The 25,585-nt window shown below is 34.0% G+C and overlaps 2 protein-coding genes across 2 annotated transcripts; one reads left to right on the forward strand and one right to left on the reverse strand.

Annotated features, from left to right (window-relative positions):
• The first annotated feature begins 1,513 nt into the window (after positions 1–1,513).
• LOC144563276 (ABC transporter C family member 14-like) lies at positions 1,514–17,343 on the forward strand. Its single transcript, XM_078312725.1, has 17 exons — positions 1,514–1,642; positions 2,034–3,396; positions 3,748–3,863; positions 4,777–5,148; positions 5,369–5,633; positions 10,379–10,568; positions 11,556–11,686; positions 12,185–12,271; positions 12,578–12,926; positions 13,121–13,401; positions 13,836–14,000; positions 14,296–14,590; positions 14,789–15,003; positions 15,258–15,563; positions 15,904–15,967; positions 16,473–16,712; positions 16,877–17,343. The coding sequence occupies exons 2-17, from the start codon at positions 2,077–2,079 to the stop codon at positions 16,975–16,977; spliced, it is 4,497 nt and encodes a 1,498-aa protein (XP_078168851.1). The 5' UTR covers positions 1,514–1,642; positions 2,034–2,076; the 3' UTR covers positions 16,978–17,343.
• Positions 17,344–19,650: 2,307 nt separating this feature from the next.
• On the reverse strand, positions 19,651–23,072 carry LOC144563277 (transcription factor IIIA-like). The gene is made up of 6 exons (XM_078312727.1): positions 22,846–23,072; positions 22,465–22,605; positions 21,384–21,675; positions 20,578–20,813; positions 20,344–20,487; positions 19,651–19,923 (listed from the first exon to the last, which is right to left on the reverse strand). Exons 1-6 carry the CDS (start codon positions 23,020–23,022, stop codon positions 19,735–19,737), a joined length of 1,179 nt encoding a protein of 392 aa, XP_078168853.1. The 5' UTR covers positions 23,023–23,072; the 3' UTR covers positions 19,651–19,734.
• Between the last annotated feature and the right edge of the window lie 2,513 nt (positions 23,073–25,585).

The following is a 25,585-nucleotide window of genomic DNA, read 5'->3' on the forward strand; positions in this document are numbered from 1 at the left end:
TTTTTTCTAAAAATATTATTCAAAATAATAGTAAAAGAGTAGGGTTCAGCTTCAAATGCCCTGTATTTTTCATGCTTCATTCGTGCTTCTGAGACGAATATTATAATCTCCATATTAAAATGTATTTGATGACCAAATTTTATATTGTTTGAATTTTTTTTTACTATTTTTAAAATAGATACAAAATTACTGTTTTTAGATTGTTCAAATTTATGATTAAAAAAAGTAGAAGTTTATATATATATATATATATATATATATGGACTTGGCTACGGTGCTATGGGTAGCTAAGAGGCCTCCCGTGCTACGGCTCAATATTCGACTTTTCAAAATTCTAACGGTCGATCCGAACCGTTCATCTTGTTCTCCATATTAATATGTGCTTGGAGACCAAATTTTACATTTTTTGGAAATTTTTTACTATTTTTTTAGATTTATTGAAAATCGTTGTTTTTCAGACAAATCTGAATCATAAAAAACAGCGATATTCAATAAATATGTTGAAGGCCTCTTAGCTTCGGAGACGCATATTATAATCTCCATATTAAAATCTATTTGATGACCAAATTTTATATTGTTTGAATTTTTTTTTACTATTTTTAAAATAGATACAAAATTATTGTTTTTAGATTGTCCAAATTTATGATTAAAAAAAAGTAGAAGTTTATATATATATAATTAAATATCTAAATATATATAAATATAGAGATAGATTTAGATGAGTTTGAATTTTAAAAACATAAATAAACATGTGAAATATGATTGAAACATTGACGGTCTATAATTTTATCTCACTGATCTGTTAGAACTTAAGAAGTCTTGCAAATATTGTTTTAAATGATCGATCCCATTCTTTCTGCTCCGATCGATGTTCTAAGAAATTGGAAATTCTTTATAGAAATTAATCCACGTTGTCAGCAATTAATTTGTGTAGCGAAGAATTAAGCTAGTATATATAATAATTCTTCTATATATACGATCACTGGAAAATGATTGTTTTTGTTTTTGTACCTTGGAAAGTAAAACACGGAAATTGGACTTGAGGTTTTCTTTTTGTCTTCTTTTCTTTCTTTGTTTATTCTTCAAAAGAGGTTTTTTCTTCTCCTCCAAGTCCGAATTAATTATTAAAAGTATCAAAATAATTCATTTATAGCCTCAACAGGGATAGGAACGGGCCTAATTAAGACTTGAGGTCTCAACAATTTTATTTTCCTTTTGTCGGAATTATATAATTCTTGATTCTCTGCTTACATTTATAATTAAACAACACCTAGCTAGTAAAAAAATCACTGACAGGGAAGTATCCACGAGTATCCAACTATCCATTGATCGAGTAGTTTCTATGTGGGACCCACTTACAGAGATGAGTATTAATTAGGAACTGGTTCAGAGGGTTGGTGAAATGAAAGAGGATTAATTGAGCTCTTCTTTAGCTATTAATTTCTTATTGTTATTACAAGTCCACATGTTCGTGCCTAGTTAGCTAGAACAACCATCTCTCTCTCTCTCTCTCTCCCCTCTTAATTTCTACACGAGGTTCTTTCTCCTCCATCAACAAATTAAGCACTTTGTATGAGAGCATGTAGTGAGAAGTAGTTCTCTTTCCTTCCGACTTATTTTTTCTTCATGCAAAAAGAAAAGTGTAAGAAATTTATCTGCCTTTATATATAACTATAAGTGCATCCCTCCAACACACGCAAAAGCTCAAGTCTTTTCTATTTCATTTTTATTTGGCAACAACACTTCACGTACTTTACTTTACAGTTTACACTCCATCGAATTGAAGGTTAATTTTATTCGTTTGTCTAAAGTACTTTTCTTATGATTTTATTGTACTTTATTGTGTGTCTGTTCAACAGAAATTAAGTTCTCTTTGCATGTGTTTTCACATTTCAGCCATGAAAATCATTCCATCATTATTTTGTTTACCATGTTAAGTGCCGTTGTTTCTCCTCTTATTGATGATCTCAATATTAGTTCCACACCATGCGGTGACAATTAATAACTGAGATTTTATGCTTCTCGTTTTGCAGGACAATATTTTCCTATTTTAAAAGTTAAAACCCTGTTATTACCATGACTGCATCTTGGCTTACCTCCTTTAGTTGCAATCCTTCGGCAAATTCGATCCATTCTCTGTCACAATGGATTGGCTTCATCTTTCTTTCGCGATGCCCACAAACCCTTCTAATATCTGCTGTAGATGCGGTTTTCATTTTGACCCTCCTTGTTAGTTTCTCTCTTAAAAAGCTCCTTCCTCGCCATGCCCATGCCAGAGGAAACACGGAAACCGAGAAACCCCTCCTACAAAGACCAACAAATCATGCTTTGACACGTGCCACTGCCACGCTTCCCTTTTACCTTGCCCTCCTGGTATCTTCCTTCCTTACCATTTTTTTCGTGGTCCTTCTTCTAGTCTCCATAGTCTACAAATATAGTTTGTTGGAAATTACCTTCTTGGTCCTTCAGTCTCTGTCTTATTTGATTTCCACTGCTTTAATTAGCCATGACAAACGGTTTTGTGCGACCAAACACCCAATTTCTATCCGTCTCTTCTGGATTTCCAATTTTGCCCTTACCTTGCTTTTCTCCATTTCTTCCATCATCAGGCTCGCCTCCAGTTCATCCATTTTTCCCAATGATATCCTTACACTTGTGACACTAGTAATATCAGCCCCGCTGTTATTTGTTGCGATAATCGGCTCAACCGGTATTGTCGCATGTGAACCGGATCCAACCGAGCCCGAGACCGAGGCCGAACCAGGAACAAAGCCAACCCGCACTGTCACACTCTATGCGAATGCTTCATTCCTGTCACGAGTAACATGGGGATGGATGAACCCGCTGATAAAAAAAGGCTACCGATCGGCACTGAACCTAGACGATGTGCCTTCACTGGCACCAACTCATTCTGCCGAGCGAATGCTAGAACTATTTCGATCGAATTGGCCCGAGGGTGCTGTGAGGTCCAACAACCCGGTTCGGAAGACTCTCTTTGGATGTTTCTGGTCACATTTTCTGTTCAATTCATTGTTGGCATTAGCAAGATTGGGTGTGATGTATGTGGGCCCTCTACTGATCCAACGGTTTGTGAATTATACTTCAGACGTGGGTCGAAGAGATCCATTTGAGGGACTGTATCTAGTGTTGATATTGTTAGTAGCAAAAGCTACCGAGGCACTATTGTCACACCAGTACAATTTTCATTGTCAGAAACTTGGCATGTTGATCAGGAATTCTCTAATCACTGCATTGTATCAGAAAGGACTTAAATTGTCATGTGCAGCACGACAATCGCACGGTGTCGGAATGATCGTGAATTATATGGCCGTCGATGCACAACAATTGGCTGACATGATGTTGCAGATAAACTATCTCTGGCTCATGCCATTACAGGTACAGGTTTGATTAATTGGTTGTCATATATAGTTAGTTTTTATTATATTTGGAACAATTAATTAATGCAATTAATCTGTCTGTCTCATGTTTTGTTGGAAATATATATACTTGGCTGACAATGACATATATATCTGATAATTAACCAGCAAGTCAATTAATGAAATATTATATATACAGGAGCTTATATAATTCTTATAAAGATTTGAGCAGTAATAATTAATGCTTCATCAATTAATAACAGAGTACTCGATCTCTTGTTCTTGAATTGTAATTTATTTCAGTACTTGTTTGATATATATATATATTTAGAATTAATTAATTGTTTCTTCTATATATATATATATATAGGTTAGTGTAGCACTTGGACTGCTCTACACATATCTTGGCCCGTCGGTCACTTCAGCGGTATTCGGAGTCGCTGGCGTCATGATATTCGTCCTCTTCGGCACCCGTAGAAACAACAGGTACGTCCCAAAATTTATTAAATCAAAATTAATGCTTAATTTTGCTAATGCACATCGTGGAAATTATCATGAAGGTTCATTTTTTTGTGTGTAAAATTCTGTTTTCTTCTTTGAAATCTCAAATCTGAACACCTATTCAAAATTTAAAGGAGAGTAAATTAAATGCGGTAGTTGTCGGCCGGGGACATGGAGAGGTACAGTTGGCCTGCCTCAGGGGTACTGTCAATGGATTAACTAGACTTAATAGACTTAATACACCATAACATCCACCTACAGTGTCCTCCACGTTACAAACTATGACATTCTTTCTATTTTTCAAAATCTAGCAAAATGGTTTTCATTATCAATATCCTATTTTTATTTTTTCTATTAATAAAAAAACCGGCAAATTTATTAATTCTTTTGGAGAAAATGTCCAGTAAATTAAGGACCACAATATTATAAGCTTGGTGATTATTTATTTATATACGCCGTTCAGTGACAGTGACCGGAGTGCTAATTAACTTTGACAATTTGACTTTTGTGGTGATTGTAACAATTTTGCTCTATTAATTATCATATATCCAATGGTTGATCAAGATCAAATAAGACAAATTAACATATTAAAAAAATGTCGGCATGATGTATGTAACAAAGAAATCCATGAGATCGAATTCCAGTATTGGAAGCTAGCTTCCTTTCTCCGATTCTTTTGGCTTATGTTACCACAGTTACAAATGAGACCCTACAATTAATGGAAATGTAAACATATATTGTCCAATTAATTGTCTTTCTATTGAAACCGAATGATATATATATACTTTGATCAAAGTAACAATTAAATACAACGTGTATATATAGTGATAGTGAATAATTGGCTTAATTTTGTACGTAACATGCATGTCTAATAATTAAATTTGTCTATTAATTGCAGGTACCAGCGTGCTCTTATGGAGATGCGGGATAAGCGTATGAAGGCAACGAACGAGATGCTGAATTACATGCGTGTGATTAAATTTCAGGCATGGGAAGAACACTTTAACCGTCGCATTAATCGATTCCGTGACGAGGAGTTCACCTGGCTCTCGAAATTCATGATCTCCATCTCAGGCAACATTATCGCCTTATGGAGTGCACCTGTGGTGGTATCAGCATTAGTGTTTGGTACTTGTGTTCTTTTAGGAGTGCACCTCGATGCCGGCCTAGTCTTCACTGCTACATCCTTTTTCAAGATTTTGCAAGAGCCGATGCGCAATTTTCCTCAGGCTCTCATTCAAGCATCACAAGCCATGACTTCTCTTGACAGGTTAATTAATTAGCAAGTTCCCAATTCAATTAATGTGCATGCTTAAGTTGAGTTGATCAGTAAAGCTCAATTTGACTACATATATTGTGAAACATGAAATTCTAATATTAAAGAACAATTAATTATATTGCTTTAATTAATCAAAATTAAAAATCATATATATTAATTCTCAGCTGAGATAAAATCCATATTAAAAATCATATATATTCTCGGCATGCAGGTTGGACAAATACTTGACAAGTGCAGAGCTGGAGGAGAGCGCAGTGAAGAGGACGGATGAATGCGATGAGAGGGGCATAGCTGTTGAGGTCAAGGACGGAAGTTTTGCGTGGGACGACGAATCGGATGACAACACTACAGTGCTCAAGGGGATCAACATTGAGATCAAACGCGGTTCATTGGCTGCAGTCGTCGGAACGGTCGGCTCTGGCAAGTCTTCCTTTCTCTGCTGCCTTATGGGAGAGATGCGTAAGATCACAGGCAAGGTACGTATGACATCACTTGATACTATTGCTTCTTCTTCTTCTCTTTTTTTATTCCAATATTATTTAAGCATAGCTTCTTTTTTTGTTTTTTAATTACTTGACGTTGACGAGAATAAGGTTCGGATCTCTTGTTTTTAGTGTATGGTCGAAATCATCTGAGCGTGTTTGAATGCACGTCTTCCACGCGATTAAAAACTATTATCTTTATATCTTATCAAGAGAACTATATATAAGATTTAGTATACTCTCAACCTGGCCCAGTTGAGGTTTATTTACTCGAGTATTTTTTTCATTGAAATTTCCACCATGATCTAGATCAGGGTAGCAGGTAGCTTGCCAAATAGGATTCGCTCACTTTATAAAAATATTAAGTTTGAACTTGTAATTGGTGTTTTCAAGAAATCATGCAATCTCAAGTTTGACTTTAAAATAAATGTCTCCTCTCGCATAGGAAAGTTTAAGAGAGAAAATAATCGAAGCTGTTGTGATGTTTCAGGCAAAGCTAAGTATTTAAGCGTTCATATCACTTTTGTTGTTCATTTCTTTTTCACTATATATTAGCTGTTATTAATAATTATGTATCTGTCAATTAAAGATATATAATTATATAGTAAAAATGTTACGAAATCTACATAAATCTATACATATAAGGCATTTTGCTTAATAAATAACTTCTCTTTTTTTTTAACTTGGTAGGAGCTACCAAGGATACTTAATAAATAACTGTTAGTATATAGAATAATTATATAAATCCCCTCCACTCTTATCCCCCCATCTCTTAAACAGATTTTAAAGGTGGAATTTTTTTTTTTTTCAATGTCGTATACATTTCTCACGATTTATGAGAAATTTTGTGAATCTAAAATCATGAACGTATTCTATACAATTTTATGTTTCAAATGAGATCCATGATGACATACTTTCGGGCTCATCGTCACAAAAGTATTTATACCTTATCGTGCAAGTATTTATACATATACTTGTAAGTATTTATTCTCAATCGTGAACCTCGCATCTCCCCATAATCCCCTCATCTCTTAAAGAGATTTTAACTTTCATAAACTAACTTAACTAACTAGTTTAATTAAATTTATTCAAAACACTGTGGTCTTTCAAGTTTAATTAAATTCATAAGTATAAATATTTGGAAGATAATAAATTAATACTTGCATGTCTAACTTGATATGACTATATGAGGTGACCACTCAAACTATATGGGGAGAAGAATCATACACGTTTTTAGAGGTGGATTTTTTTCTTCTTTTTGTCAATGTCATCCACATTTCTCATGATATATAAGGAATTTTGCGAATCTAAAACTACGAACGTATTCTACGCAACTTTATATTTCAAATGAGATCCATGATGACATACTTTCGGGCTCATCATCACACAAGTATTTATACCTCATCATGCAAGTATTTATACCTATACTTGTAAGTATTTATCGCCAATCGTGGACCCCGCATCTCCGCATCAACCTTCCCCAATCGTCTCTGCTTCAACCTTTTTCTAACAAAAATAGTTGACCACATAGGTATAAATACTTCAGTGCATAGGTATAAATACTTGTAATATTTGATATTAATACTTTTAAATGTCAGCAGTGTCATATGTTGAAAATACTAGGTATAAATACTTAGATAACGAGGTATAAATACTTGTGTGACGACGAGCTCGAAAGTATGTCATCATGGATCTCATTTGAAAGATAAAATTGCGTAGAAGACGTTTGTGATTTTAAATTCGCAAAATTCCATGTAGATCGTGAGAAATGTGAATAAGATTGAACAAATAAAATTAGGGGGATAATGGGAGGATGAGAGTGGGGGATAATTATCAAGAATAATTATTTCTGTACCCGCACTGTACCCGTGCTACAGTATCCAGACTTAGAAAAATAATGTATTATGGTTCCCACTAATTATTATTCTAAAAATATATTATATAGTCTCAACTAATTATTATTCTAAAATTCCAGCAGCACCCTTTTTTATGGTCCCCACTAATCATATGGTTCCCCTTTCAAAGTCCCGGCACTAATTCAACATCAACCTTTCTCTAACAAAAATAGTTAATCTCATAAAAATAAATACTTCAGTGCATAGATATAAATACTTTAAATACTTATATATTAATACTTTCTGTGTCATATGTAAAAAATACTTGGATATTTATACCTTCGTAGATATAAATACTTAGAAGATAAGATATTAGTACTTAAAAAAATAAGATGTTAATACTTTGATGCATAACTTGTTATGATAATATATTTTTGAGTTCTCCAATCATTCTCGCGTCAACTTTCCTCTAATAAACATAGTTGACCTCATAGGTATAAATACTTCAGTGTATAAGTATAAATACCTTCAATATTTAGATATTAATACTTTCAGTGTCATATGTAAAAAATACTTGCAAGTGTAGGTATAAATACTTGTACGGCGAGGAATAAACACTTGCGTGACGACGAGCCTGAAAGTACGTCATCATGGATCTCATTTGAAAGAGAAAATTGCATAAATATTAATACTTTAGAAAAAAAAAATTAAATTGTGGAGTTTTTGTAGTTCCCGTAGGAAGTTATATTTATGCATTTAATTTTCGGTAGTCTCAGGATACTGTAGCGCGGGTATTGTTATCTTGGCGCTATATAATCCACACAATAATAATTGTTCACATTATAAGTATAAATACTTCTGTACATAGGTATAAATACTTCCGTTCATAGGTATTAATACTTTAGGAAAAAAATCTGAATTATGCAGTTTTTGTAATTCCCACAAAAAGTTATATTTTAACATTTAATTTTCGGTGATCACCCTGCGGGTACAGTGCAGGTATCGTAGCGCGGGTACTATTATCAGCTCCCAATTATCAAAGCCCTAACATATAATATAGTGGTTTCTTCTTGAGTAATTTATATTAGTAATTATCTAAATCCTTTTATTTAATGTGTACTGACTACTGAGGTCAAACCGATCTCTGATGCACCAAACAATATCATATATTTATTGAATCTCACCTGCCCTGTGGACTGTGGTAAGTGGAAACCACTTGATTAATTAATGTATAAATAGAGCAAATAACTGATTGATAGTACTATAGCAGTTGAAGGATCCACATAAATTGATATATATATATATATATATATAATAATGTAAAAGGAGAGTTCAAATGCTTTGATTTTTTGTGCATTTGAACCTCCTCATAATGTCATGACGAGTTCAAATTCAAATAACTCAATTTTTGGTTTAAATTGGGACTGTTCGATTCGAATTCGTGATAATCTATCTGAAGTGAAGCATACACATCTCGAGAGATAAATTTGAATCGTGAAGCAATCTGGAGCAACGGATTCAAATAGAACGGTCTTAATTCAAAACTAAAAAATTGGTTTCCTTTATTAGGGGACCCGGACCCTGTAATGACGGGGGCAAATATTACCGAGATCTTCAATCAAAAAAACGCGGGGCAAGTACTGTACTACTGTGCACCACGTTTAAGAAATCAAGACCAATAAAATATTATTTTTTGAGAAGATCTTTTTTCCGTCGGAAACTACTAGCGCAATCTAAGACAGACAGTAGACATTTTGTCATTTTGTATAATAAATAAATAGTTTCCGTAAGAATGATCTCTTTTCGTTCCATTGTTTGGCACGGATTCTGCGCCGTGTTGGTGGGAGAATCCGATTCTATCTTTTCGTTCCATTAGTTAGCAGTAGACAAATTTGAGCACGCTTTCCGAAGACCACAAATTTGAAGATGAACCACAAAAAATGAAAATAGTAGCCAAGTAGATAACAAAAGAGAAATACAAAAGTCTGTTCCTTGTTTTCGCTTGAGGGAATAACTCCAAAATGGCGTTCTATTTGCTTTTTTTCTCGAGAGTCGAGACTAGCGATAATATTCGTCCTCTCATATGGTTATGAATAAATGAAAATAGTAGCCAAGTATATAACAAAAGAGAAATACAAAAAGTCTGTTCCTTGTTTTCGCTTGAGGGAATAATTCCAAAATGGCGTTCTATTTGCTTTTTTTCTCGAGAGTCGAGACTAGCGATAATATTCGTCCTCTCATATGGTTATGAATAAATGAAAGAAGGGAAAATTTGCAAAAATAAATAAATGTCAGGAGTAACGACAAAAGTCAGCACTGAGACCAGTCGTCCATGTTTCAATCAGTCAATTTATTAGAGCTGCCAGATAGGCTTGTGCAATTTGTACTTTTGCAGACTAGGTTTTACTATAGCCTGTGGTATCTAAAATTAGCTATATATTTTAAATTTAAATCATATCTATCATTGTAATATGGATCACTTTGAAAACAATTCACATGTACTTGTGCATAGGTTTTATTTTTTTAAAGCTTGGTAGGTGGTACCAAGTTAATTGTATATTGAAATAAACTCTATTATTGTTAATTTTATTCATTTGTACTTGTACTCTAAACTTTTCTTAAATAAATGCAAAATCTTAGAAAAACATAAAGTGGAAAGACAGAAAACTGCAAAATCTGAAATGCGAGTTTGTAGGCCTTAGGGGACCTCAATAGCATCAATGGCAGCATGTTTGTAGAAAAAGATAAAATAAAACTGGAATTTGATGTAGTTTGGTAATATAAATTAAGATTGCTCTGTGACTTGTTGTTACATAGCATCAGTATATCTGGAGTCTGGACATGAAGGAAACAGCATCAAAGCTTGCATACTGATCCTTGGATTTTCATATATTTTTAAAACAGGTTAAGGTTTGTGGCAGCATGGCCTATGTGGCACAAACTGCTTGGATTCAAAATGGCACCATAGAAGAGAATATCTTGTTCGGAAAACCAATGGATAGAGAGAGATACAAGGAAGTTATAAGAGTGTGCTGTTTGGAAAAAGATCTAGAGATGATGGAGTTTGGTGATCAAACTGAGATAGGAGAAAGAGGTACACAAATGCAAGAAAAATATAAATATTTTTTTCTTTTTAATAATTTAATATGCAATGTTTAATGGAAAAAAGTACAAAATAGCATCAATATATATTCTGACATTTAACTATATTTGTATATCTTGGGCCTACACCCATGACCCATCTCCTTCTTAAGAGTATTTCGCTTTGGTCCCCATATACACAGTGTCATATGATTCTTAATACTCTCTAAATAGTTGGTTGAGTTGATTCAATATTTTCTTGTTGCTCTGAATTTAAATAACAAAACTGTCTCTACTTATATATCCATGTGACCATGTCAGTCCTTAAATGTTACCACTTGTTCATTTCCATTATTAAATCTGCAGTACAGCTGTGGTTTAATTTGGAACATTTAATTATGTGCACAACTGCCACAACAACAACTACATTTGCAAGCGTTATTTCTTTTTTACAGCATTTGTAGAATTGCAGCCCAACACAATTGGCGTTGGGCCTTACTTCTCCTTTCAGAGATGCAGCTTCAAACCAAATAGGTGCAAACGGATCGGATATTATCCGATTTTACCCAGATCCAGATCCGGAAAATTACCTAAATTATCTGATCCGTATCCGTATCCATATTCAAAAAATTATAACGGATAAGGATACAGTAAGACTTTTAACTATCCGTATCCGACCATTTACACTTTTAAACCACAAAAAATATGCTATATGTTCTTAAATTGATTTATTAAATTGCATATTGTATCAATAATTTATTAAATTGCATATAGATATATATTTTGATGAACAATATAACACTGACATAATTAGTGACTAATATTTTAATAATATAATAGATGTTTTGTAACCAACAAGCTAATTATGAAAAATATCCGTATCCATCTAATATCCGATCCATATCCAAAAAATTATAACGGATGCGGATACAGTAAGACCACTATCCGATATCCGACCGTTTACACCCCTAGTTACAACATTTATTGCTTTATTCTACAGGTATAAACCTTAGTGGCGGTCAGAAACAAAGGATTCAGCTGGCACGTGCTGTGTATCAAGATTGTGACTTGTACCTCCTTGATGATGTCTTCAGCGCTGTGGATGCTCACACTGGCTCTGAGATCTTTAAGGTGCATTTTATTTTTGTAGATTTAGCTCATTTTTTTCTTATTGAAATATAAGTTTATATGGGCTTTTAAGTCTAAATTGTGGATGGAACAATAAAACTGAGAATACAATAACATTAAGTGTCAAACCAGTAACCAGTACTAGTTGAAAACATGACTAGTCAGAAATGGTATGGCATATATCAGTATTTGGGTAGTCTTTCATTACATTATCCCAATGTTAGATTCATGAAAAACTCCAGTTAGTTCAAAGAAAGAGGATCTCATTGATTTTGGGACTATCATTTCTGTGATATAGGTGCTGGGTATAACTGGCAATAGCATAGCTTTATCAGTTCAATGTAAAACTAATCTTGGCCATTATGGAATATCATTTCCTTCATTGTCTCGCATATAATTTTTTTAAAATTTGTGGTCGAATTTAGAATTTGTATGAAATTTATCCTTTACAACATAATACTATTTTTTTATTCCTGTTTTGTTTTATAAATATTTTACTAGGAATGTATACGAGGTGCATTGAAGGATAAGACCATAGTCCTGGTAACCCACCAAGTGGATTTTTTGCACAATGCTGATGCTATCTTTGTAAGTACAGCACTAATATATAATCTTTAGAATTTTGTTTTTTTCTCTTTGAAACAAACTGGTACAGCTTCCATTCCAATGAACAGGAAATTTCAAGACATATACTGATTTTACATATGGCCATTATAGTATTGACATTTTGGCACTGGAGTTGTACAGTATTCAGATTTGGCCTCAATAGAATTATGAATTCTTATTGGTTCAGTAGCTTTAGTAATTTGATTTATGAAGAGTACCCTAAGCCCAAACTGAATACCAGGTAGCACAACACTAACATTTCAATTTCCAATTGAAAAAAAAATAAAGGTAATGAAGGAAGGAACAATCGTACAATCAGGGAAGTATAATGAACTTGTCCAACATGGCACGGATTTCGCTGCTCTTGTAGCAGCACATGATAGCTCCATGGAGCTGGTTGAACACTCTAGCCACACAGCACAAGAAATCACACCAATCTCTACAATCAATAACAGCCATAATTCATCCCCATCTCCAAAAAACAATCCAGCAAATTCGAACGGTGAGGTGAAGAAGGAAGTTGCCTCTTCACGGCTTATCAAGGAGGAGCAGCGAGAAACTGGTCATGTCAGTTTGAAAATATATAAGACGTATATGACTGAGGCGTGGGGATGGTGGGGACCATTGATCGTGCTAGGTACTGATTTTTTTTGTTTTATTTTATACAATCCCCTTCATACATTATTCTTTACACCAAACAATCAATAAATACCATTGACATGAAACCTGCAGGGATTCAATTGAGGACCCCCCCTGCTATTACAATGTTAAATAAATTTCATTATCTTTCGGCAAATGGATAAATTTAAGCATGCTTTTCCATTCCACTAGGTGTTTCTGTTGTGTGGCAATCCTCCCTCATGGCCAGTGACTATTGGCTAGCATATGAGACGTCAGACGAGAACGCAAGCTCCTTCCAACCAACAATTTTCATTGAGGTTTATGCAATTATTGCCGCCATTTCTATAGTTTTAGTTACCCTGCGTGCATTTTTGGTTGCATTTCTGGGTCTGCAGACTGCACAGATGTTCTTCCGGAAGATTTTGAACAGTATTTTACATGCACCAATGTCATTCTTCGATACTACACCATCTGGAAGAATCCTTAGCCGGGTATTGTTTTCATTTAGTTATTATACTCGTATATTCATTACCTATACTCTCTTTCGTGATGAAGGTTACAGGAGAGTTCATTAATTAATTAACTGAAATATGACACAGAGATCAAGTATTTCCTTTTAGGCCATCTGGTACTAGGCTTGTCTAGTACCGTAATAAGTCAGATGTTATTACCTTTCGTGAGCCTACAATGCTAATTACTAAAGCCTCAATCAACTAACGTGCATACATTTACATAATCTAATTTTGCCACAATTCACCCTCAAGCTAATACTAATGCCTGAATTAAGCAAAATTTATACTTGAACCATCACAAGTGCAATAAGCATAAAAGAAGCTAAGAAAAGTTGTATGTTTGTAAAAATTTTGGATTGATGCAGGTATATCACATTCTTACCATTTTAGAATTTTTTTTTCTTTCATTTCAGGCCTCATCTGACCAAACCAATGTGGATCTCTTCCTTCCATTCTTCGTTTGGCTCAGTGTTTCAATGTACATAACTGTCTTGAGTGTCGTCATTGTCACGTGTCAGGTTGCATGGCCGTCAGTGATATTGGTTATTCCACTATTGTTCTTGAACATCTGGTACCGGGTATGATTTCCATTTCTACTATTACTTTCATGAACATATTAATGGTAGATAAATAGACGTAATTGTTTGAATTTAAAAACAAAAAATTTCTACAGTAATCTGTTCACATTAGTATTCACCATATCTTGATATCAGTAGCCTATTGGAATTTTGTAGTTTCATAATAATAAAAGATAAAATAAAAACAACAGCAAAGATGAAGCCAATAACGACAACACAGAAACGACAAACTTATAATACTTTCTTATAAACAAATTCTTATAACAAAATAATAGTCGTTCATATCTGTCTTCAGGGTTACTATCTTGCAACATCAAGGGAATTAACAAGGCTTGAGTCCATCACAAAGGCACCAGTGATCCATCATTTTTCAGAGACCATCCAAGGAGTCACCACCATCAGATGCTTCCAGAAAGGAGCTAGCTTCTCCAAAGAAAACATCAACCGTGTCAACTCAAGTCTACGCATGGATTTCCATAACAATGGTGCGAATGAGTGGCTCGGATTCCGTCTGGAGTTGATTGGGAGTTTTGTCCTTTGTTCCACAGCTTTGCTCATGGTTACTTTACCAAGTGGTTTTATTAAACCAGGTACCTTCTACTGATTAATCCATAAGTTTAAAAATCTGGTAATATATTTAAATTGATTGATTATGCAATTCAGGAGTTAGTTAGGCAAAGATATACTGAATTAAGGTCTAACTGCAAAATTCATTCTTATGAATAGATTGAAGATTGTATTCCATTTTTCTTTTGTATTAATTAATTGTTTACTCAATGCTGCTGCAGAATGGGTGGGGCTGTCTCTCTCATATGGACTCTCTCTCAACTCAGTTTTATTCTGGGCCATATGGATCAGCTGCTTCATAGAGAATAAAATGGTGTCAGTTGAGAGGATAAAACAGTTCAGTAACATTCCTTCTGAGGCCGAATGGCTAATCGAAGATTGCCTTCCCTCACCAAATTGGCCTAACAAGGGAGATATTGAAATAATTAACCTAAAGGTTACATTGCTAGTTTTTTCTTTTTCCCTATTTTGCATTATTACTGTGTTTGATAACAGTTTCCGACTATGGTTCTCTTTAAAGATAAAAAAATATGGTTAATAAATTAATTTTTCAAATATGTTTGTGACTACAAGCCAATAATACAATCTGAGGATCAAGAAGTGTTTTTTTTTTTTTTTAACTTTAGACTGAAAAATGGCAAAAAGTGCTTGCTCATGCTTAATTATTTCCTTAATGTTGGCTCTTTTCAGGTGAGGTACCGACCAAACACTCCTTTAGTCTTAAAGGGCATCACTCTAAGCATCTATGGAGGTGAGAAGATAGGAGTCGTTGGCCGTACTGGCAGCGGAAAATCCACATTGATACAGGCTTTGTTTAGAATTGTGGAACCGTCAGAAGGGAAAATAATAATTGATGGGGTTGACATTTGCACTCTGGGCCTTCACAATCTGAGGTCTCGATTTGGAATAATTCCTCAGGAGCCTGTGCTCTTCGAAGGGACTATTAGGAGTAATATTGATCCTCTTGAGCAATATTCAGATGATGAAATATGGCAGGTTGGTGTCATGTTCTTATATTATGTTTTCATGGATGCATGAGGGCTCAGATGTGGTAGATAACTACTAGTTAACTTTTACCTCGTGAGTCGTGATTAATTTTTCTGTTCTATTGGCCAAGCCTTCACAATTTGTACCTCCAGAACGGTCCCTCTGATTCATAGAACCCAAGTAAACGCATGGCACAAACAACAGTAAATAAGAAGAAAATTATAATTATTCGCAAGGTTTGTTTATAATGAGGTTGCTGTTCACCGTTATAGTCTAGATATATCTCAGTCCTGAATCTTCTTCTTTTACTCTTGTTTACTGAACTGAAGCTATTTTCACATTTCCTTAGGCCCTTGAGCGGTGCCAGCTGAAGGATTCGGTTGCTTCCAAGCCTGAAAAGCTTGATTCATTAGGTACTATATATGTTTCTCAGATCATTATGTCATTGTAACCTGCAATCTGGAAAGGTCACTACAGCAGATTTGGTTTCCATATCTGTAGAAGTTGTTATTACCATTACTACCAACTGGCATGTTATATTTACACATAGCTTGGGACTATATGGGGTACACATATCCTATGTTTTTGGGATTTTAGATTTTCTGGGAGGGTTTTTATACCAAATGTAATCTCCTGTGAAAAGTTGTGATTAATAAAGCTATTGCCTACGGGCACGATTCACGCAAAAAAATATATATATATATTTACAGGTTTGACCACCAGCTTGACCAACATTAAGCCCTTTTTTTTCTATTTGGTACATAATTTTAAGAGTTCAAGTAATTCGTTTCAATTGCAATGATAAGAACAATGAGGGATGGTCAACGAAATATAGGTTAAGCTACGAGCTTATTTTTAATTACTTGAGGACAATCTAGGCTAAGTTTATTTATCTTTTTTTTTTCATATTGAATTTAGTTGCGGACAATGGAGAGAACTGGAGTGTGGGACAGCGTCAGCTCATGTGCCTTGGTCGTGTCATGCTAAAGCACAGCAAAATTCTCTTCATGGATGAGGCGACAGCGTCCGTAGATTCTCAAACTGATGCTGTGATACAGAGAATCATACGCGAAGATTTCTCATCTTGTACCATCATCAGCATTGCTCATAGGATACCCACCGTGATGGATTGTGACCGGGTCCTTGTGGTAGATGCCGGTATGTCCTCTCATTAATCATTTCATGTTTGCTTTTTTTCTGACTTGCTTAATTAACATGTAGTTGTACATTTGGGAAAAAAGGCTTGATTGAATGATTGTGTTACACTTGAATTGTTGCCTAATCCTTTTTTGGCTTGTTTCTTCGATCATTTGTGTTAACAGGACTAGCTAAGGAATTTGACTCGCCTTCCAATCTTATTGAACGGCCATCACTGTTTGGAGCACTTGTTCAAGAGTATGCAAACCGCTCATCCGATTTATAATTAAGCCATTCACACTTATTCGGTTATTATCGCTAAATTTTGACAATGTCCGGACCGGAGAAGGGTTTTCTGGAGAACCCTAACAACAACAAAAGTCAATTTTTTTTTTTTTTTTTTTTTGTTGTTGAAGATGAGCGGATTCTGAAGAGCACCCCATTATAGCTAGGGATAATAATAGAACCACGAGTTTTGTTAAACCTAGCTAGATAACTGTCGTGCAATTTATGCGAATAAAGAAATGTAGTAACATTTGGATTGTAGTAATTGTTGAAACTTCTCCGTATCAAGATCATGTTTGGTTCAAAGGTGAAAGATGGAAAGGAAAAGGAACAAAATGATTATTTCTATTTGCAATATTAGTTACCATATTTTGCTTCTTTTTTTTTTTGGTCCAAAACACTCCAATATAAAGAGCAACGAAATATAAATTTTAAGAGATTAAACGTGTTTAAAAGAATAACCTTCCTTCATTAAATATCCAACCAAACAATAATAAATTATCAAATTTTCTCTCTGTCTAAACCAGGTGTAAGTGGACAGAAAAATATACTCTCGTACCAGGCCGCTAGGGGTGTCAATGGGTACGGTACGGTACGGATCGGGTGGAGACATTTTCATACCCATACCTATTAAAATTGACTTTACCCATATCCTACCCATACTCATTAAAAATTGATCTTATCCTATCCTACCCTTATCCGTTAATATTATCGGGTAACGAAACGGTAGCGGATGAATAATGGATAATACTTAGGGGTGAAAACGGAGCGGATACGGAGCGGATAATGCTAATACCATATCCGCATCCGTCGGATAATGAGCGGATACGAATACGGATACGGATAGTAAACGGATATCAAAATTCAAAACCAAATCCGCCTTAAACGGATACGGATACGGAACGGATAGTCCACGGATACGGATTCGAATACGGATATAAAACGAATAATGGTCGGATAATTAAGATATATGAACTTCTAAAATACAAATATTAATTAAAACATTAAATATAAATATTAATGAACTTATAAGAGATGAAAGATAATCTATTCATATAATATATATATATCAAATAAGTGTATGGTAACAAAAGATGTTGTGGTGTAGTGGTTTGAAGCTTACTCTTAAGGCCATTGAGATGGGAGGACATGGGTTCAAATCCCACCTATAGCAAATATTTATTTCTCTTTTATATGGGTTTGGCCAAACTATCCGAATCCGGATAATCCGGATATCCGCTCCGTTTAGGACTCCGTATCCGAATCCGTATCCGTATCCGGATCTTTTATGGATTTCTGAAAATTATCCGAATCCGTATCCGGGATTTATCCGAATCCGGATTATCCGGATTCGGATTATATCCGGATACGGAGCGGATATCCGCCGGATAATCCGGCTCCGTTTTCACCCCTAATAATACTAGTATAATAATTAGTTTTATTATATTTTACAAATTAAACATCAAAAACTCATTCATTTCACATATACATAATTGCATTTCTAATAAAAAAAAAAACAAAAAAATGTGCAATCAATTCCAACTAAATTATTTTTTATAAAGAATAAAAATTCAAAAACACGAATATACATTTAAGTGGGTTGGAAATTGAATTGAATATACATTTAAGTGGGTTGAAAATTGAATTGAATATATATTTAAATTTTATAATTACCCTATAGGGTAACGGGTACGAAATAGTCATTACCCATACCCTTACTCATTTATTTAACGAAAAAAAATTCTTACCCATACTCATACCCAATAAGCTAATGAAAAAAAAATCTCACCCATACCCGTTTTATCGAATACGATACGGTCGGGTAAACGGCTAAAAAGGTACCATTGACACCCCTACAGGCCGCTGGCCTCATCATGTCAAGTCAAAAGAAAATTTTGACTTAAAACATAGAGCCGCTTTAAATTCTTGACTACTTAAATTAAACGATTCGGATCAAAGTTAAAAGTCAGAGTCAAGCACCATTTCTGATCCGAACTCGTAAGTGGACAGGTAACTTCGATGGCAACGGGCTGTTTATTGTACCAAAACAAAAGATACATGCAAATCATAACCCCACAGCCCAGTGAGGTGGCAATCCGATATACCTAGTGACCACAGAATCCCGTCTTTTTCCCCAGTCTTCGCTTCAACATAAATCAAACTCAAATTGTTCAAGGTTAAACATTCTATGATCTTAAATATATGTATGTGAAACTTCCATTCTCAGAATTGCAATCATTATTTCAACATATGATGAGCATATGACAAATAGGTGATGAGATGAAACATCAAAAAGTTCAGACAATTCAAAATTTATTTTTTTTCAATTCGTAATTTTTGGATACTGGAGATTACGAATCTTCGATCACACATTTTACAGGTAAGACGACGCCTTTTAACTTTTTTTTTTTGAGATGAAGCCCGTAGGCATATATTAAGAAGAATAAAGTTCCTATTACAACTTACTCCTAGAAAATTAAGACAACCTTACCTTAGAAATTAATAAGAAAACCTACAAATTATTCTACTTGACCCTCAAGCAGGCATTGCACTTTCCCAAATTATACAAGACGACGCCTTTTAACTATCTCGATATTTCCGTCACAATTTCAACATGAAAAAAAAAACACCGCTCCTAATGTAAATAGGACAAATTAATAAAAACAAACGTTATACTGTCACTGCACATATATATACCACCCCCCCCCCCCCCCCCCGACCTACTCTTATAAACAAACGTATCTGGTACCAAACCTATCTAGCAAGAAAGCAACCATCTCAGGTACTCGGATGCGTTCTCCAATGAGGCAGAGGAATTCTGAACAAGAGATGAATCCGGCGACACAGCCACTCTCTTTCTTTGCAACATTTCAGTTGTTACATTTTTTCTCTTTCTTCCACCTCGCTCCCCTGATTGGAATTCCTCATCTGCTTCCTCAAAATCCCCCTATTACCACCAGGCAACAAACAATTAATAAGAACAACAACATTGACCTAATAAAATGCAAGGAGTCACATTGACCTTTGAACTGTATATGAATATTATTCGCGTAAAGATTCAACCATCTCAGTGAATAAATTTTAGTTTTTGTAACCAAAACATTGTAATATTGATCCAATGGTTGAACTCTTTTTCAATGAGCTAAATGTTGATATAAATGTGAAACCCAGATGCGTAATGAAGCATGGGGATATTCTGGGATATTTAAATACAGAACAATCCAAGAGGACATTTTTCTTCATTTTGTACATGTATTACGTGATATTTCTAACAATTTTGTGGATACACAAGAATTGTAGCTACATGAAATGACAATTGCACTTGCATAACACAGAAATCATGGATACAAGAAATGTAAGCACTTACATGACAGTACAAATGTGTTGCAGTCCTCTCATGGTTGTCCCTGACATGGCGGTAAGCAAACTTTTCATCACATCCAGAGACACGGCAGGCAAATGGCCTAGAACCTTCATGGACAGCCACCACATGCTTCTTTAAGTTTGATGTCTACATAATCCATCATCAAAATCATAAACCAAACTTAGAACGGAAGTAGACTACAGATAATGATTTAATGGAATGGGAGTAGTCTTTTACATTAGAAAATGTGGCCTTGCAATCTTCAAAGGAGCATTTGATCTCTGGCATAATAGTGCCTTCTTCATGTATGCGCTGGTGGCGCTTCATGTTTTTCTTCAATTGTTTCTTCCCACACGTCTCACAAGTAATATAGCTGTGACATGATTTCATATGATCCTTCAGACACTCCGCATTTGAGAAATGTTTCAGACAGCCTTGTTCCATGCAGATAACCTCACAGCAGTCCAGTTTCACTGGCATGTCATTGACAGCACATTAGTACATCTTAACTTCATTGAAAGATTTTGGTTCTGTACAGAAGGTAGCATAACCTTCTGATATTTAAAAAAAAAACATGAAGCGCCACTCTATTTCCAATTCTGTACATAAGGTATCACAGGGTGTTCATGTTTAAAAAAAGACCTGATATTTTAAAAAAAAATCATGACTTTGTATTGAGTTGTTTATTTGTATGTTGCTGCTCACTCAAAACATCATGTTTATTCCAAGTTCCCAACTCACTTCTCAATAAATACATGATTAGGATTTTGAGTTTTAGATGTAAATGGAGAACAACAGCAAAAGTATTTTTCTTCAGAGAAACAAGAATATAAATTAAATGAGAATCATTTTGACCCATTGAAGATATGATAAATTATTAGAGATGACAGTCAGCACAGAGTGCTCAGTTTTTACTTTATTTAAAAAACCAGTTTGCTGCCCACATTAGACCACCCCACAAAGTGTGTGCTGCGATTAAGTTACAATAAGCTTCATATTAAAATAATATGAGAGCTGAAAGGGCAAAGGTGCCAGTTAAGTACCATGTGATTCCTCGTGTGTTGCAAGCTTAGAAGGATATCTGAAGGTTTTCCCACAACCGACCTCCTGGCATACAAACTTTTGCTGTTTCCGTTTGTGCTCTTTATCAGGCGACATACACTCATGAAAATTTTTAACATGTCTGTTCATATTAGCTTTGATCACAAACCGACTGTTGCAACTCTCCACAGGGCAACTGAATGTCTTGCCTTGGTGTGACATCAAATGCCTGTTCAGATGGTCCTTTCTTCCATAGCTTGACTTACAGTCTTCCAAAGGGCATAAAAATAACTTCTGCATTGTCACATACATAATTTGTTAAATACCTATTAAAGCAATCATTAACCCAGTAAACCCAATCAAAAGAACAAACTATTTTTTTCAATGGTTCTCATAACTACATCAATAATTCAGATATTTGCAAACAATACAAAAAGAGTTTGTATTAATGTTGTACATGTTTTCATCAAATACTAATTAAGATCAATCAAACAAAGGGGAGTGTGTGGTGTGTGGAAGTTGCAGAGTTCATATGTTCTGGTGAAAAATGATTTAATTAAGTCAAGATGAAAAGATTAGGGAAATGATCAAATGCCTTTTCATTAAGCAAACCCCCCTTTTGTTATATAACCGTTGTCATCTACAAAATATTGACAAAAAATATCATTTTCTAGGTGGTATGTAAAATATTTGACACTATTTTTATCTATGCAGTATTGCAACATTTTGCATTTGTTTACAAAATTCCAAAATTTGAAAGAAAATCAAATCAAACCTGGGAAGAAAGAAGCGTGATACTGAGGCACAAATCTTGAAGGAGCTTCACAGGAGGTCAACCCGTCCTGCTACTGGTCCATTCAAGACACGTGCCTCTTCGCATTTTGGAGTTCTTTTATGAGATCCAATGCTTCACACCCGTTGATTACATTTTTTTAATAAATGTAAAGAGGACCTGCAAAATCTCTGAATTTAGTTTCGCATTTCTCAGTAAAATTTAATATAGTTTCTGTTTTCAGGTACTCACGTGAATTGCTCATTACAGCTATACAAGGTATAAATCGTGAATGGAACAGAGAATTTGACCTCAGACGAATGAGAGAGCATGTGTTGTTTGAGATGAGCTGGTTTTTTAAACCAGACACCACACTCCTTACATCTCTTCCTTTCCTCCTCCAACCGCCGCTCCTCCTTTTCTCGATTTTCTTGTACTTTGACCGCTTCTTCCTGCAAACATCACTCTCAAGTTATAATTATAAGGTTGAATGAATGGAATAAAAAGAAGAATAAGCTTCTGGAAGCCGTATTTTTCATATATAAGAAGAAGACGAAGAAAAGTGCATCAATCTCACGTGAAATGAAACGGGTTTAAAATAATATGCCAATAGCTTTATTTAATAATAATGATCGAGTCCACAAGTTCAAAAACATGGAAAAGAGGTGTCAATACTATCTATATTAAGTTACCTGATGCGCAGAGTGGATGTGAGATGTTATGAGAGATCTCTTAGATCTCACAATTCCACAGAACTCGCACGAGTACCTCCGTATATCTACTTTTTTCTTCTCCTCTCCGTTCGCCACCTCCCGCTCCGCGTCAGCCTCAGCCTCAGCTGATGTATTTTTATCGGCCTCCGATTCCATGGGAAGTAGTCGCGCTCGCGCACACGGATTTTGTTATTTTGTATATGGGGATTGGGGAGGGAGATGATACGACAAAAAGGAAAGGAAAGGAAAGGAAAGGAAGCAGGCAGCGGCGCTATATAGAAACCCTAAATCCCTTCTTTTCTTTTCTTGTGGATTTGGGCTGGGCTTTTATAATTTGTAGTGTCCCGTTGCGACCGAACAATACTGCCGGCCCAAGCAACTGCGGAAGCGTAGCCAATCGCTGCGGCGCTGTGCAGAGTTTTTAATCTGGTCCGTTCGTTTTGGATCGGACGGACCAGATCAGATCTTGTAAAAAATTGTTTGTGCTGTGCAAAAAAATTGGACTGACCAATCGTTGCGGCGCTGTGCAAAAAAATTGTTTGTGCTGTGCTTCGAGATTTCATCGTATTCTGTCCCATTTTTTTTTTGTAAATACTTGAAAAAAAAATTGGTTGTTTCATATTCATATTACCGAATTTTTTATAAATATCTAAAAAAATAATTAAATTTAAAAAACTAACCAAAGTTACACCGAATTTCAAAATCTACCCAAACAGCAAACAAATTTTGCAGTAATTTAGTCTAAAACCGAAAAAAAATTTACAGTTTTGAAATTCAAAAACAGCAAAAAAAAATTGTCCAGCGGTTAAAAAATAATTTTTTTTTTCGTTTTTCGGATTTTTTTTTATTTAAATAGAAATATTTATAATTTATTTTTTTTGTATTGAAATATTAGAAATATTAGAAATATTTAATATATGTCTTTGAAAATAGATGAAATACTATATAATTTGATTTATTAGAAAGACTGCTACAAATAATCTGGATCAACATTTTTCATGCCGGATTTTTTGCGGTTGTAAGAAAAATTAATATATTTATTTATGTGTTATTGGAAAAAACAAATGTTTGGATTCTCAGTTATTGATCTCGGTTCAAAAGTCACTTCTAAGTAAATACAGAAAATATTGTCATCCTTCGAGTGCATTTAATTTCTAAAAAGTTGTATTTATTTTTGAAAAAAAACAAAAATTTTAAGTTATTTAATAATTGTTATTAAAAAAAATCTCAAAATAGATACAACTTTTTATAAATTAAATGTACTAGAAGGATCACAATATTTTATGTATTACCTAGAAGTGACTTTTCAACCGGGATCAATAACTCAGAATCCAAGCATTTTTTTTTTCTAAAACTGCAAAAAAAATAATTTTTTTTAACCATGATTTTGGAATTCTAAAACCGTATTTTTTTTTGCGGTTTTAGACTGAATTACCGTAATATTCTTTTACGATTTGGGTAGATTTCAAAATTTTGCACAACTTTGGTTAGTTTTTGAAATTTAATTATTTTTTTAGATATTTATAAAAAAAATCGGTTCATTGTATTATAATTATTGAAAAATATATGCTTCAAAACCTTAAAGAGTAAGACTTAGATGCTATCAGTAGCATAAAGTCTTCCGTACTTTTACCTAAAACATTTATAGTATCAATTTCAAATTTCGATCTAAGTAGCTAAATAAATTAGTTATAAAATCAACTTGTAAAATATCAATTTTGACTATTTTTGAATTCTTTTATTATTTTTTTATGATTCATGAAAGATGGCAAAAAATGACATAAATATTGGCAATTTTTTATTTTTAATCTATTTTTTGTCATCTTTCATAAATCATAAAAAAATATATATATTTTACAAGTTCATTGTTGTATATAGCTAATTTACTAAACTACATAGATCAAAGTTTAAAATTTATACGATAGACTTTTGAGAAAGAAAATGCTATCCACACCAAACCTTACTCAACTTTAAAATAAGTATGAAAGGTCGGTTGGCGTACAAATAAACAATCATGTACCTAAATCTCGAATTATCGACTGTCCTCTACACATGATTAAAATTATAAAAATCAGGACCAACGTAAAAGAGGGAAAAAATGAATCAAATATTGGTACTTAACTATTTTTTCTGCATGTATAGATCAAAATAAAGACCCCGTTTTCAAAAATTAAAGAGTGCATATATTAATTTAAGCAATTAAACCTCATTTGCAAGCAATATTTGATGTGCTTCTTTAATTAACAATATGAAAATATAATTTGACAAGATAATAATGTATTTCAATTTTGAAAAAAAAAAAATATATAGACAAAAATATGTGATGTTTGACATCAACTTCGATACTTATTGGATAGACTTCAAACGATGAGTTCAAACTGACCTACTTTATGAGTGATGCGTTTATATGCCAGGATTTATATTTTTTTTCAAGTTATTCTAGTACCGAGTTTAAGGTGAAAAAATGTTGAAAAATGAATATATTAAAATGAACTTAATAAGTTCCACATACTGAAATAATAAATAAATTCAAAAAATTAATAATAACTAATGGGATAGATTGGTTTGGACAGTATTTTCATTTGAATTCGATTCAATAGGTTTTGTAATTAATGGTATACATACTGAAATAACACTGATGTTACATTAGCTATATTCTTATCATTTATTTTGCAATATAGGCGTTAATTATCATTTTTCTTCGTTTCAGGTTTTAACC

This window comes from Carex rostrata, chromosome 12 (assembly GCF_964058835.1).
Source record: "Carex rostrata chromosome 12, lpCarRost1.2, whole genome shotgun sequence".
In the NCBI taxonomy this organism is placed as follows: Eukaryota; Viridiplantae; Streptophyta; class Magnoliopsida; order Poales; family Cyperaceae; genus Carex; species Carex rostrata.

Excerpts from the sequence above, each read along its gene's own strand:
- LOC144563276 (XM_078312725.1), top strand. The coding sequence starts at position 2,077 with ATGACTGCATCTTGGCTTACCTCCTTTAGTTGCAATCCTTCGGCAAAT. Across the intron at positions 12,927-13,120 it reads GGGACCATTGATCGTGCTAG|GTGTTTCTGTTGTGTGGCAA; the intron begins GTACTGATTTTT and ends CCATTCCACTAG. Across the intron at positions 15,968-16,472 it reads TGAAAAGCTTGATTCATTAG|TTGCGGACAATGGAGAGAAC; the intron begins GTACTATATATG and ends TATTGAATTTAG.
- LOC144563277 (XM_078312727.1), bottom strand. The coding sequence starts at position 23,022 with ATGGAATCGGAGGCCGATAAAAATACATCAGCTGAGGCTGAGGCTGAC. Across the intron at positions 20,488-20,577 it reads GCAAGGCCACATTTTCTAAT|ACATCAAACTTAAAGAAGCA; the intron begins GTAAAAGACTAC and ends TGGATTATGTAG. Across the intron at positions 19,924-20,343 it reads CAACACATTTGTACTGTCAT|GGGGATTTTGAGGAAGCAGA; the intron begins GTAAGTGCTTAC and ends TGGTGGTAATAG.